A 14,835-nucleotide genomic window follows, 5' to 3' on the forward strand; every position below is an offset into this window, starting at 1 on the left:
GATGTTTGTGGATTATTTCCTAATAATTTCTCTCTGATCTTTTGATTTTCAAGGGCTAAATTTATAGCCCAGGGAGTTAGGAGTACTCAGTGGTTTAAATGCCATAAAAAACGAAAAGTAGCAACAGGGAGTCTCCCTGCAAAGCCTTTGTGCTACTACGAAGATAGAGGGCAACCTGCACAGAGCTGGAGCTACAATCCTAACCATCTTACTGGACAGACTAGATCAATGGTATTCACTCCCAGTCTTCGAGAACAACCAACAGGCTATTTCCCATTATCTACTCCAGTGCTGTACTACCTACACTTCCACCACCAAACCTCGGGCAGTGCCAGGAGAGAGGAAGCATTGTATTTTGTATATTTCCATATCCCTGCCTTTAAATTCTGTACCAGGAGAGGTGGAAATACTGTGCAACTACCTCAACTCCTTCACCTCACAATGTGGAGGACCAGGAAAGCCACACCATTCCCGCTTCCCCATGTAGTGCAAGTGGTATTTACATACCCTGCTAGTTTCTTCAGCTCGTTATTAATGTCCTGGTTATAAGGCTGCACTTTCTGGGCTGCAATAAGGAAGTCACGTGCTTTATCATACTCTGTCATAATAAGACAAGCCTGCCGTTGGAGAACAAGAGAGAAGTTAGAGAAAACTTATATGTAAGCACGTGGCAAGAAAAGTTGGTTTACTTTAGTTCAATTCATAGTTTATATTCTGCCTTTGCACAGATAAAACCTAGTTCAAAGCAAAGTAAAAATACAACATGCAACTATCAAAAAGTAATAACCTAATACAAAATCTCAAAATTAATTTAAAAATGAACTGCAAACAGCAGCAATCTAAACATATGGCTTAAATAAGATAAACCAAGAAACTGGAGGATGTAATGGGGCAGTTCTACAAACTGAAGAGTAGCAAATCTCCTGGACTGGATGGTATTCATCCCAGAGTACTGATAGAACTGAAAAATGAACTTGCGGAGCTATTGTTAGTAATATGTAATTTATCCTTCACAGTGAGAATCCTGAAAGGTAACTTTAAAACCATACAAGAACGTAAGACCTTTGAAGTCAGAATGATTGAATATTTTAACACCCAACAGAAAGGACTTAACAAGGATCTGGGGTTCCTAGCCCATTATAAACCATAAAGCTGTATGTCTCTGTTGATCACCCTCCCCTCACCTATCCACACCCATCCTGTTAGAATATCAATGATATGCTTCGATGTCCCCATGCATACTTCCTACCCACCCCCCTCCTCCCACCCTGTCAGACTGTCATAGTAATGCTTGAATGTTTTCACTTATATACACTGTCAGCTAGCACATTTGCTTATTTCCGATCTGAGGAAGAAGGGCAACCTTCGAAAGCTAATCAAGAAATGTATTAAGTTATGTCCAATAAAAAAGGTATCATCTTATTTTCTTTTCCATGTTTTATTTTGTTTGATTTCTATTGATAACCTTAAGAGTGGACTAACACGGCTACCACACTCCTCTAATTTATCCTTAAAATCGAGTGTGGTACCAGAAGATTGGAGGGTGGCCAATGTAACCCGATTTTTAAAAAAAGGTTCCAGAGGAGATCCGGGAAATTATAGACCGGTGAGTCTGACGTCGGTGCCGGGCAAAATGGTAGAGACTATTATAAAGAGCAAAATTACAGAGCATATTCAAAAGCATGGATTAATGAGACAAAGTCAACATGGATTTAGTGAAGAGAAATCTTGCCTCATATGCATTTCTTTGAAGGGGTGACCAAACATGTGGATGGATAAAGGTGAGCCGGTTGATATTGTGTATCTGGATTTTCAAAAGGCGTTTGACAAAGTACCTCATGAAAGACTCCAGAGGGAATTGGAGAGTCATGGGATAGGTCGTGATGGCGAACCTTTCAGAGACTGAGTGCCCAAACAGCAACCCAAAATCTAATTATTTATCGCGAAGTGCCAGTACTCATTATGGGCGGGGTCACCACATATGACTCCACCCCTATGATAGCCACACCCCCTTACACCCCCCATGGCGCATATAAACAGACATCATTGAAAATATTATACTAGTATAGGAGAAAAAAATAACATGATTTTCTTTCATTTTAAATCACTTCTGTAAGTTGATACAGCTCCAGTATACCCAGCGCAAAATAAGACAGCAGATGTAAATTCTCAAATTGGACATATTCCAAACACTAAAATGAAAATAAAATGATTTTTTCTACCTTTGTTGTCTGATGATTTTGTTTTTCTATCCATATTTGTCCTAGTCGCTGATTCTGCTGCTCTCTATCTGTTCTCTTAACTCCGTTTCCAGGGCTTCCTTTCCATTTATTTCTTTACTTTCCTCCTTTCTTCTTCATTTCTTGCCCTTCATCCATGTCCAGCAACCCTCCTCTCCCCTCCAGCCGCCCATGTCCAGCCACCCTCCTCTCCCCTCCAGCCTACCATGTCCAGCCACCCTCCTCTCCCCCTGCCCTCCCCTCCAGCCACTCATGTCCAGCCACCCTCCTCTCCCCCCTGCCCTCCCAGCAGCAGGCCTCCCTCCCACCCAGCACCAGGCCACCCAGCACTCCCACCCACCCAGCACCAGGCCTCTCTACCTCCCACCCAGCACCAGGCCTGCCACCCAGCACCAGGCCTCCCTCCCTCCTTTCCCAGCACCAGGCCACCCACCCAGCACCAAGCCTCCCTACCTCCCACCCACCCAGGCCTCCCACCCAGGCTACCCACCAGACCTCCCACCCAGCACCAGGCCATCCACCCACCAGACCTCCCACCCTGCACTAGGCCGACCTCCCACCCACCCACCCGGCAGCAGGCACCAGACCACCCTCCTTCCCACCCACCCGGCGTCAAGCATTCCTTCGTCCCTCCCTCCCACCCGGCACCAGCCCGCCCGGCCTCCCTCCCTCTCTCCGAGCAGAAAATTTTAGTCTTCCCTTGTCGCTGTTAAAGCCGCGTCAGCAGTAGCAGTGAAAGCGTGCTGCTGGTTCGGCGCGCCTTCAGCCTTCCGTCTCTCAAACAGTGCGGGACCAGAGTTTGAGAGACGGAAGGCTGAAGGCGCGCCGAACCAGCAACACGCTTTCACTGCTACTGCTGACGTGGCTTTAACAGCGACAAGGGAAGACTTAAATTTTCTGCTCGGAGGGAGGGAGGGAGGCCGGGCGGGCTGGTGCCAGGTGGGAGGGAGGGACGAAGGAATGCTTGACACCGGGTGGGTGGGAGGGAGGGCTGGAACGGGCTGAGGCGACCGTGCCCTCTCTGGCACGCGTGCCATAGGTTCGCCACCACTGGGATAGGAGGTAGTGTTCTATTGTGGATTAAAAACTGGTTAAAAGATAGAAAACAGAGAGTATTCTCTGTGGAGAAGGGTAGTTAGTGGGATTCCCCAGGGGTCTGTGCTGGGACCGCTGCTTTTAAACATATTTATAAATGACCTAGAGATGGGAGTAACTAGTGAGGTAATTAAATTTGCTGATGGCACAAAGTTATTCAAAGTTGTTAAATTGCAGGAGGATTGTGAAAAATTACAAGACCTTACAAGACTGGGCGTCTACATGGCAGATGACGTTTAATGTGAGCAAGTGCAAAGTGATGCATGTGGGAAAGAGGAACCCGAATTATATTTACGCCATACAAGGTTCCATGTTAGGAGTCACAGACCAAGAAAGGGATCTAGGTGTCGTTGTTGATGATACATTGAAACCTTCTGTTCAGTGTGCTGCTGTGGCTAAGAAAGCAAACAGAATGTTAGGTATTATTAGGAAAGAAATGGAAAACAAAAAGTGAGGATGTTATAATGTCTTTGTATCGCTCCATGGTGCGACCGCACCTCGAATATTGTGTTCAATTTTGGTCGCCACATCTCAAAAAAGATATAGTGGAATTAGAAAAAGTAGACAGAAGGGCGACGAAATGATAAAGGGAATGGGACTACTTCCCTATGAGGAAAGGCTAAAGCGGCTAGGGCTCTTCAGCTTGGAGAAAAGGTTCACAAGATTAAACTTGAATTCTCAACCAGGTCACCTCCACCTCTCCTTCCCTTAGTCCATTCTTCTCAACCCTCCAACCCCTGCCTCCTTTTCTTCCTTTTCTGAAATCACTGAAGAGGAAACTACACATCTTCTTTCCTCCTCTAAACTAACTACCTGTTCCTCTGATCCTACTCCCACCCATCTACTTAACACTATCTCTCCTACTGTCATCCCGTTTATCTGTCATATCCTCAATCTTTCACTGTCCACTGCGACTGTTCCTGATGCCTTCAAACATGCCTTAGTCACACCACTCCTTAAAAAACCTTCATTGGACCCTACCTGTCCTTCCAACTATCGCCCCATCTCCCTCCTCCCTTTCCTAGCCAAGATACTTGAACGTGCTTGTTCACCGCCGTTGCCTTGACTTTCTTTCATCTCAAGCTATTCTTGATCCACTTCACTCTGGCTTTCGCCCCCTTCATTCAACTGAAACAACGCTTGCTAAAGTCTCCAATGATCTGCTCCTAGCCAGATCCAAAGGTCTCTATTCTATCCTCATCCTTCTCGATCTGCTGCTTTTGACACTGTTGATCACAGCCTACTCCTTGATATGCTGTCCTCATTTGGATTTCAGGGCTCTGTTCTTTCCTGGTTTTCTTCTTATCTCTCCCAGCGTACCTTTAGTGTATACTCTAGTGGATCCTCTTCTACTTCTATCCCACTGTCAGTTGGTGAACCTCAGGGATCTGTCCTGGGACCTCTTCTCTTCTCCATCTATACTTCTTCCCTTGGTACTCTGATCTCATCCCATGGTTTTCAGTATCATCTTTACGCTGATGACTCCCAGATCTACCTCTCCACACCAGAAATCTTAGCAGGAATCCAGGCCGAAGTATCAGCCTGCCTGTCTGACATTGCTGCCTGGATGTCTAAGCGCCATCTGAAACTAAACATGATCAAGCTTCTTATCTTTCCCCCTAAACCAACCTCTCCTCCTCCCCCATTCTCTATTTCTGTGGATAACACTCTCATCCTTCCTGTCTCATCAGCTCATAACCTTGGGGTCATCTTCGACTCCTCCCTCTCCTTCTCTGCAAATATTCAACAGACTGCTAAAACCTGTCATTTCTTTATCTATAATATCAGCAAAATTCGCCCTTTCCTTTCTGTGCACAGTACCAGAACCCTCATCCATGCTCTTATCACCTCTCGCTTAGACTACTACTACTACTACTACTATTTAACATTTCTAGAGCGCTACAAAGTGTACGCAGCGCTGTACAAACACAGAAGAAAGACAGTCCCTGCTCAAAGAGCTTACAATCTAATAGACAAAAAGTAAAGCATTTAAATTTAAAATATTTAAGCAGTCAAGCACAAGAGAACAGTCACAGAAGGACAGAAGATGTTGAAGGGTGGTCAGTGTGATTAGGTGTAACTCTGGTTGGAGTAGTGGGAGAAGGTGATAGAAGAATAGAAATGGGTGAGGTAAAGTAATGAGTGGGTTGATAGGGAGGTTATATAAGACATGTCACTCTAGGGGTGGGTGGGTAGAGGGGTAGGGTGGGTGGAAGCAGGAGAAGGTATTCTCTGCAGCCCATCCGCGAGACGGAAAACGCTCTCCGAAGCTGCTGCTAGTGCAACTTGCTTCTCACAGGTCTCCCACTTAGTCATCTCTCCCCTCTTCAATCTGTTCAAAATTCTGCTGCACAACTAATATTCCGCCAGGGTCGTTATGCTCATATTAGCCCTCTCCTCAAGTCACTTCACTGGCTTCCTATCCGTTTCCGCATACAGTTCAAACTCCTTTTATTGACCTATAAGTGCATTCACTCTGCAGCTCCTCAGTACCTCTCCACTCTCATCTCTCCTTACATTCCTCCCCGGGAACTCTGTTCACTGGGTAAATCTCTCTTATCTGCACCCTTCTCCTCCACCGCTAACTCCAGACTCCGTTCCTTTTATCTTGCTGCACCATATGCCTGGAATAGACTTCCTGAGCCGTCTTCAAATCTAAAAGCCCACCTTTTTGATGCTGCTTTTAACCCTTATTCACTTGTTCAGAACCCTTACCTTATCATCCTCACCTTAATTTTCCCTTATCTCTTGTTTGTCCTGTTTGTCTGTCCTAATTAGATTGTAAGCTCTGTTGAGCAGGGACTGTCTCTTCATGTTCAAGTGTACAGCGCTGCGTACGTCTAGTGGCGCTATAGAAATGATAAGTAGTACAATGTAGTAAATTTAAAATGAGTTGGAGAAACTTTTTCTTCACTCAACGTGTAATTAAACTCTGGAATTCGTTGCCAGAGAATGTGGTAAAGGCGGTTAGCTTAGCGGAGTTTAAAAAAGGTCTGGCGCGCAGTAGAATTTTGAATGCTTAAAATAGTGTAACGTGGCATGGGGGTGGGAGGGTGAGGGGGGGTTAGGGAGGAAATGTTAAAAATGCTGATAAAGTATAGCATGTGCTGTTGATATGGTGCTTGTTGTTTGACCTCACCAATATAACGATTCAAAGATATAGAAATAGGATGAAGAACATGTTATTGACGTTTATCGAATGTTTCGGTCTCAATATATGATAACACACGACGCTTCTAATCATCGGCTTGGGGGGTCATCAGAGTTCAGACCTCACGAGACATGAGTGTACCTTCTAATGGGAGTAAGGGATAGTCTAGAGTGAGGTTATAGTAATCTAGTTAAGATATGGTGCGAGCGCTACCATTGATGCAGGGGATTGGGGAAGGGGGGGAGGGAGGGCTATTGGGGGATAGGGGAGAAAATGTTTAAAATTTACTCTGCATGTTGATTTGTATTGCGCTGTACATGTGCAACATGATTGGTTGATGAAGTTATACAGTGAAATACATGGCTGTATGCTGTTGGAGTTTCAATAAAAACCGTTTAAACATAAAAAAGGTCTGGACGGCTTCCTAAAGGAAAAGTCCATAGACCATTATTAAATGGACTTGGGGAAAATCCACTATTTCTGGGATAAGCAGTATAAAATGTTTTGTACTTTTTTGGGATCTTGCCAGATATTTGTGACCTGGATTGGCCACTGTTTTGAAACAGGATGCTGGGCTTGATGGACCTTTGGTCCCTCCCAGTATGGCAATACTTATGTACTTAACTACTTCTCATCCAGCCAAACTTTCAACTACTTCTGCAAAAACACTTATGGGCTTATTTTCAAAAGAGAAGGGCACCCATCTTTCGACACAAATCGGGAGATGGGCATCCTTCTCCCAGGGTCGCCCAAATTGGCATAATCGAAAGCCGATTTTGGGCGTCCTCAACTGCTTTCCATCGCGGGGCCGACCAAAGATCCAGGGGGCGTGTTGGAAGCATGGCGAAGGCGGGACTTGGGCGTACTTAACACATGGGCGTCCTTGGCTGATAATGGAAAAAAGAAGGGCGTCCCTGACGAGCACTTGGCCGACTTTACTTGGTTCATTTTTTCTTGCGACCAAGCCTCAAAAAGGTGCCCGAACTGACCAGACGACCACCGGAGGAAATTGGGGATGATCTCCCCTTACTCCCCCCCAGTGGTCACTAACCCCCTCCCACCCTCAAATGTCATACCCAGCTCCCTGGCAGCAGTATACAGGTCCCTGGAGCAGTTTTAGTGGGTGCAGTGCACTACAGGCAGGCGGACCCAGGTCCATACCCCCCCTACCTGTTACACTTCTGGTGGTAAATGTGAGCACTTCAAAACCCACCACAAACCTGCTGTACCCACATCTAGGTGCCCCCCTTCACCCCTTAGGGCTATGGTAGTGTTGTACAGTTGTGGGGAGTGGGTTTTGGGGGACTCAGCACCCAAGGTAAGGGAGCTATGTACCTGGGAGCACTTTCTGAAGTCCACACTACAGTGCCCCCTAGGGTACCCAGTTGGTGTCCTGGCATGTCAGGGGGACCAGTGCACTATGAATGCTGGCTCGCCCCACGACCAAATGGCTTGGATTTGGTCATTTCTGAGATGGGCGTCCTCGGTTTCCATTATCGCCGAAAACCATCTAAGGACGACCATCTCTAAGGTCGACCTAAATGTTGAGATTTGGGCGTCCCCGACCGTATTATTGAAACTAAAGATGGCCGCCCATCTTGTTTCGATAATACGGGTTTCCCCGCCCCTTCGCTGGGACATCCTGCGAGGACGTTCTCAGGAAAACTTGGGCGCCCCATTCGATTATGCGCTCCATGCTTACTTCACTCTTGTACTGGTAGAGGATTCCTTAAGAAAATAGTTTTTCTTGAAAAAGCTCTCTCGGTGAACAGTTTAAGCTGTTCAGAAGGCAAAGACAGAAGACAGCACACAAATGGGCATAGATTGAATATAATGCATGAGATAACTAAGGGGCCACGCCTCTGAGAATTCTAAAAAAAATATCAAAAGAATGTTAAAATCATTATCAGAGACTGGCATCCAACACAAAGGCAATAAGAGAACAGACCTATCCCATCACCTGTGGTCAACAATAATCATAGCTGAAGTATTCTGCACAAACTGCAGTATGGTCACCTGCTTCTTGGGAAGACTCAAATAAACAGAATTGCAATGATGGGAGAGATCCATTCACTAAGAACAGAAAATAAATCAGAAAGGGATAAGAATAAATTTGCCTAGCCAAATATAGATTCATAAAAAATCTAACGATTAGATACAAGCTGAAGTCAGTATCCCAAGGCTGAGAATTTTCCAAGAAGGAGCAAAAGCAACATTACCAGCTTTAGCAGATACACAGGCAGCAGCAAGCTCAACTTTCCCAGTCAAAGCATTCTGCTTTATTCAGTGTTTAATTTTAACCGGTTTGCCATCATCCAATAGTTAACAGGAAAATAATCTTTCAAAAGCAATAATGCCACCAATACTGCTGTAATTGTCTATAGGTTATGTCTGAGTTGTTCTTGCCCTACTCCACCTTTGGTGAATTTCTTCAAAAGATGGTAAATAAATCCTAATAAATAAATACACTGTAGTAAATTTACAATGTAGTAAATTTAAAACGAATTGGAGAAAATTTTTCTTCACTCAACGTGTAATTAAACTCTGTAATTCATTGCCAGGGAATGTGGTAAAGGCGGTTAGCTTAGCAGAGTTTAAAAAAGGTTTGGATGGCTTCCTAAAGGAAAAGTCCATAGACCATTATTAAATGGACTTGGGGAAAATCCACTATTTCTGGGATAAGCAGTATAAAATGTTTTGTACTTTTTTGGGATCTTGCCAGGTATTTGTGACCTGGATTGGCCTCTGTTGGAGACAGGATGCTGGGCTCGAAGGACTTTCCCAGTACGGCAATACTTATGTAATAAAATAATATATGGTGGTGACCCCTAAGGGAGTTGTTTTTTTTAAACCTGACTTAGTGTAAGGTATAGCTTCTCTTTGTGCACTTTAAGCAGGGCTTCCATAAAGCCAACAGCTGTATCTTGAGACTTTAATGTTCTTATCCAGTTGATGAAAGCTTCATTTGGGCTACTAAACTATTTTAGTCTGGCATTATATGACCTGGATGGTCTTATTTTTGTTGGCAACCACATCAGTGCACAGCTGATCTTTGGAATCTAGTGACTGATCCACCCTATGCAAAGTTTTTCAACAATGCAGTGTTTTTGTGCACTCACGAAAAGTTCCTTCTTAAGGCAGTTATGCATTTCCACCTTAATCAGTTAATCTTCCTTCCTAATGGAATTGTTTTTTAAACCTGATTTAGGGAGGTGATTTAGGACAATACAGCAGTAGCAACAAAGAATCAACCAATGTAACAATAAGATTTAGGAGCCCTAAATGTGTCCAGCGCGCATCAAATCAGCATTACCCCCCCCAGTTAGTGCGTGCGCCTGGCGGTAATTCTGAGTGTGGCGCGTGCCCAAAACACACGGTAGAAAATAATTTTCTACTGCAGGGGCGTTCCCAGCAGTAATTGGCAGTTGGCGCTCGCTGGGCAGTTACAAGAGCCTTTACCACTAAGTCAACGGGTGGTGTTGAGGGCTCAGGCCGTAAATAAGTACATAAGTACATAAGTAATGCCATACTGGGAAAAGACCAAGGGTCCATCGAGCCCAGCATCCTGTCCACGACAGCGGCCAATCCAGGCCAAGGGCACCTGGCAAGCTTCCCAAACGTACAAACATTCTATACATGTTATTCCTGGAATTTTGGAGTTTTCCAAGTCCGTTTAGTAGCGGTTTATGGACTTGTCCTTTAGGAAACCGTCCAACCCCTTTTTAAACTCTGCTAAGCTAACCGCCTTCACCACTTTCTCCGGCAACGAATTCCAGAGTTTAATTACACGTTGGGTGAAGAAAAATTTTCTCCGATTTGTTTTAAATTTACTACACTGTAGTTTCATCGCATGCCCCCTAGTCCTAGTATTTTTGGAAAGCGTGAACAGACGCTTCACATCCACCTGTTCCACTCCACTCATTATTTTATATACCTCTATCATGTCTCCCCTCAGCCGTCTCTTCTCCAAGCTGTATAGCCCTAGCCTCCTTAGTCTTTCTTCATAGGGAAGTCGTCCCATCCCCGCTATCATTTTAGTCGCCCTTCGCTGCACCTTTTCCAATTCTACTATATCTTTCTTGAGATGCGGAGACCAGAATTGAACACAATACTCAAGGTGCGGTCGCACCATGGAGCGATACAACGGCATTATAACATCCTCACACCTGTTTTCCATACCTTTCCTGATAATACCCAACATTCTATTCGCTTTCTTAGCCGCAGCAGCACACTGAGCAGAAGGTTTCAGTGTGTTATCGACGACGACACCCAGATCCCTTTCTTGGTCCGTAACTCCTAACATGGAACCTTGCATGACGTAGCTATAATTCGGGTTCTTTTTTCCCACATGCATCACCTTGCACTTGCTCACATTAAACATCATCTGCCATTTAGCCGCCCAGTCTCCCAGTCTCGTAAGGTCCTCTTGTAATTTTTCACAATCCTGTCGCGATTTAACGACTTTGAATAACTTTGTGTCATCAGCAAATTTAATTACCTCGCTAGTTACTCCCATCTCTAAATCATTTATAAATATATTAAAAAGCAGCGGTCCTAGCACGGACCCCTGAGGAACCCCACTAACTACCCTTCTCCATTGTGAATACTACCCATTTAACCTCACTCTCTGTTTCCTATCCTTCAACCAGTTTTTAATCCACAATAGGACATTTCCTCCTATCCCATGACCCTCCAATTTCCTCTGTAGCCTTTCATGAGGTACCTTGTCAAACGCCTTTTGAAAATCCAGATACACAATATCAACCGACTCCCCTTTGTCCACATGTTTGTTCACTCCTTCAAAGAATTGAAGTAAATTGGTCAAGCAAGATTTCCCCACACAAAAGCCATGCTGACTTGGTCTCAGTAATCCATGTCCTCGGATGTGCTCTGTAATTTTGTTTTTGATAATAGCCTCTACCATTTTCCCCGGCACCGACGTCAGACTCACCGGTCTATAATTTCCCGGATCTCCCCTGGAGCCTTTTTTAAAAATGGGCGTTACATTGGCCACCCTCCAATCTTCCGGTACCACGCTCGATTTTAAGGATAAGTTGCATATCACTAGCAGTAGCTCCGCAAGCTCGTTTTTCAGTTCTATCAGTACTCTAGGATGAATACCATCCGGTCCAGGAGATTTGCTACTCTTCAGTTTGCCGAACTGCCCCATTACGTCCTCCAGGTTTACTGTGAAGTCAGTAAGTTTCTCCGACTCGTTCGCTTGAAATACCATTTCCGACACCGGTATCCCACCCAAATCTTCCTCGGTGAAGACCGAAGCAAAGAATTCATTCAATCTCTCCGCTATGTCTTTGTCTTCCTTGATCGCCCCTTTTAACCCTCGGTCATCCAGCGGCCCAACCGATTCTTTTGCCGGCTTCCTGCTTTTAATATACCGAAAAAAATTTTTACTATGTTTTTTTGCCTCTAATGCTATCTTTTTTTCATACTCCCTCTTGGCATTCTTAATCTGCGCCTTGCATTTGCTTTGACACTCCTCATGCTGTTTCTTGTTATTTTCAGACGGTTCCTTCTTCCATTTTCTGAAGGTGTATCTTTTAGCCCTAATAGCTTCCTTCACCTCACTTTTCAACCAGGCCGGGTGTCTTTTGGACTTCCGTCTTTCTTTTCTAATTCGCGGAATATGTATGGCCTGGGCCTCCAGGATGGTATTTTTGAACAGCGTCCACGCCTGTTGTACAGTTTTTACTCTCTCAGTTGCCCCCCTAAGTTTTTTTTTTTTACCGTTCTTCTCATTTTATCATAGTCTCCTTTTTTAAAGTTAAACGCTAACGTATTTGACTTTCTGTGTACAGTTACTTCAAGGTTGATGTCAAAACTGATCATAGTATGGTCACTGTTATCAAGCGGCCCCAGTACCATAACGTCCCTCACCAGATCATGCGCTCCACTAAGGACCAAGTCTAGAATTTTTCCTTCTCTCGTCGGCTCCTGCACCAGTTGCTCCATAAAGCTGTCCTTGATTTCATCAAGGAATTGTATCTCTGTAGCGTGTCCCGATGTTACATTTACCCAGTCTATATTTGGATAATTGAAGTCACCCATTATTATCACATTGCCCATTTTGTTCGCGTCTCTGATTTCTTTTATCATTTCTGTGTCTACCTGCTCATCCTGGCGAGGTGGACGGTAGTACACTCCTATCACCATTTTTTTCCCTTTTATACATGGAATTTCAACCCACAGTGATTCAAAGGTGTGATTTGTGTCCTGCTGAATTTGTAATCTGAGTCAAGGCTCTCTTTAATATACAATGCTACCCCTCCACCAGTCCGGTCTACCCTATCATTACGATATACTTTGTACCCCGGTATGACAGTGTCCCACTGGTTATCCTCCTTCCACCAGGTCTCAGTAATGCCTATTATATCCAATTTTTCATTTAGTGCAATATATTCCAACTCTCCCATCTTATTTCTTAGACTCCTAGCATTTGCATATAGACATTTCAGAGTATGTTTGTTGTTCTTATTTGCATGATAGAAGCGCGCGCTGGTTTTAATTTTGCTGCAAATCCATTCCCCCCCCCCCCCCAACAAAAAAACCTCTTTTTTCCAGATGAGAAATGGTCTAGCGTGCATCCAATACACGTGCCCACACTACCGCAGGCCACTGTTTGGCATGGCTTTGTAAAAGGGCCCCTCGCTGCACAAACAGAAACAACGTCAGTACAAACAGCACGATCAACAATAGGTCAAACTCATCCAGAGTTGCACCAGATTCATAGGAAGCCCAAATTTCCCAACATGTTTCTTGCTACCACCTGCATCAGAGGTATTTAAAACAGCTTTGTTGACCTAGATCACTATTATAAATCATAGGGTAACAGCCTGGGAGAGGAAAAAACAAAAATTTAAATTAAAATACCAAAAGGAAAAGCAAAAAGAAAAGGAACCTCATCAAAACCAACAGTCTAAATAGTGTCTTTGCAAACCCCTCAATAGGAAATAAGAGCCACAACTTTTTACCTTGAACCAAACGAGAAAGAATTCTCAGTAAACACATATCTGAAAAAAGCTAGCACCAATCTATATTAGAAAGGTCTTATTAAACACCATGGTCAACCAATCTTTTTTTCCTCTTACTTTTTATTTACTTTTCTAACAAAAAGGTTTGTCTCTCCAAAGAGATTCTCTGCTGTGAACTTTCCCTGAATATTAATATAGTAGATGACAGCAGATAAAGACCTGTATGGTCCATCCAGTCTGGTTTTACATACAAGAACGTAAGACCTTTGAAGTCAGAATGGTTGAATATTTTAACACCCAACAGAAAGGACTTAACAAGGATCTGGGGTTCCTAGCCCATTATAAACCATAAAGCTGTATTTCTCTGTTGATCACCCTCCCCTCACCTAGCCACACCTATCCTGTTAGAATATCAATGATATGCTTTGATGTCCCCATGCATACCTCCTACCCACCCCCATCCTGTCAGACTGTCATAGTAATGCTTGAATGTTTTCACTTATTTATTTACACTGTCAGCTAGCACATTTGCTTATTTCCGATCTGACGAAGAAGGGCAACCTTCGAAAGCTAATCAAGAAATGTATTAAGTTATGTCCAATAAAAAAGGTATCATCTTATTTTCTTTTCCATGTTTTATTTTGTTTGATTTCTATTGATAACATAGGTTGGAAACTCACACCAATAGGAGCCTCTAAGCTCTTATACCCATTGCAGCAGCTCTTGATGCAGTCGTTTTGAAAGCATAAAAGGCAGATCTGATCATATGCACTTCACAATTCTTCCCTCTACCCACTAGTGACCTTATTTCCTCAGATTTTTCTTGAGGGAGAGGCTGCAGACTCCGTTTTACAGAAAGTATCTCACATGTAGTTCCCCATGAAGAACTGATAAATGACTTATTTCCATGTAGTTCCTTAAGTTTGCTTAGAGCAGAAATTCCTTTGACTTTATTTGCTTGCTAAACAGGGATCTCCTGTGTTCATTCCACATTTTTCTGAATTCCACCACCTCCACTGAAAGGGCGTTCCAGCGAGCACAGCATTCTGAAGAATTTTCCACTCAAGTAGTCCAAGATATGAGCCTCAATTCTTTGGTGCACTAAAGAGTAGGTTCTAGTACTCCTGGCTGTCTTAAGAATGGATTAAACTCCCACAGAGTAGTAAGGAAATTTTAATTCAGAAGCATTCTTGTGTACAGGTGCATATTTGTTATTTTATTTAACAATTTTTTTTAAATTTATTTATAATTTTTAATTATTACATACCAAGCAAAACATGCTTGTACAGAAAGTAGTTAAATACAGAATCATTTAAGGAAAATTAAAGAGGAAAAAAAAGGAAAAAGAAGGGAGTGAATC

General features: G+C 43.7%; 1 protein-coding gene across 3 annotated transcripts in view; it reads right to left on the reverse strand.

The window, feature by feature from the left end:
* The window catches only part of FKBP6 (FKBP prolyl isomerase 6), a 234,131-nt gene that overhangs the window by 41,304 nt on the left and 177,992 nt on the right, over positions 1-14,835 (reverse strand). For 2 of the 3 annotated variants that reach the window (XM_030186098.1, XM_030186095.1), the window contains one exon: positions 508-617. The exons of the other annotated variant lie outside the window; for it this stretch is intronic. In XM_030186098.1, coding sequence (XP_030041958.1) covers positions 508-617 — 110 coding nt within the window. The remainder of the gene's footprint in view (positions 1-507; positions 618-14,835) is intronic. 3 annotated transcript variants of the gene reach the window in all.

This window comes from Microcaecilia unicolor, chromosome 13, assembly GCF_901765095.1.
Source record: "Microcaecilia unicolor chromosome 13, aMicUni1.1, whole genome shotgun sequence".
NCBI classification, from domain to species: domain Eukaryota; kingdom Metazoa; phylum Chordata; class Amphibia; order Gymnophiona; family Siphonopidae; genus Microcaecilia; species Microcaecilia unicolor.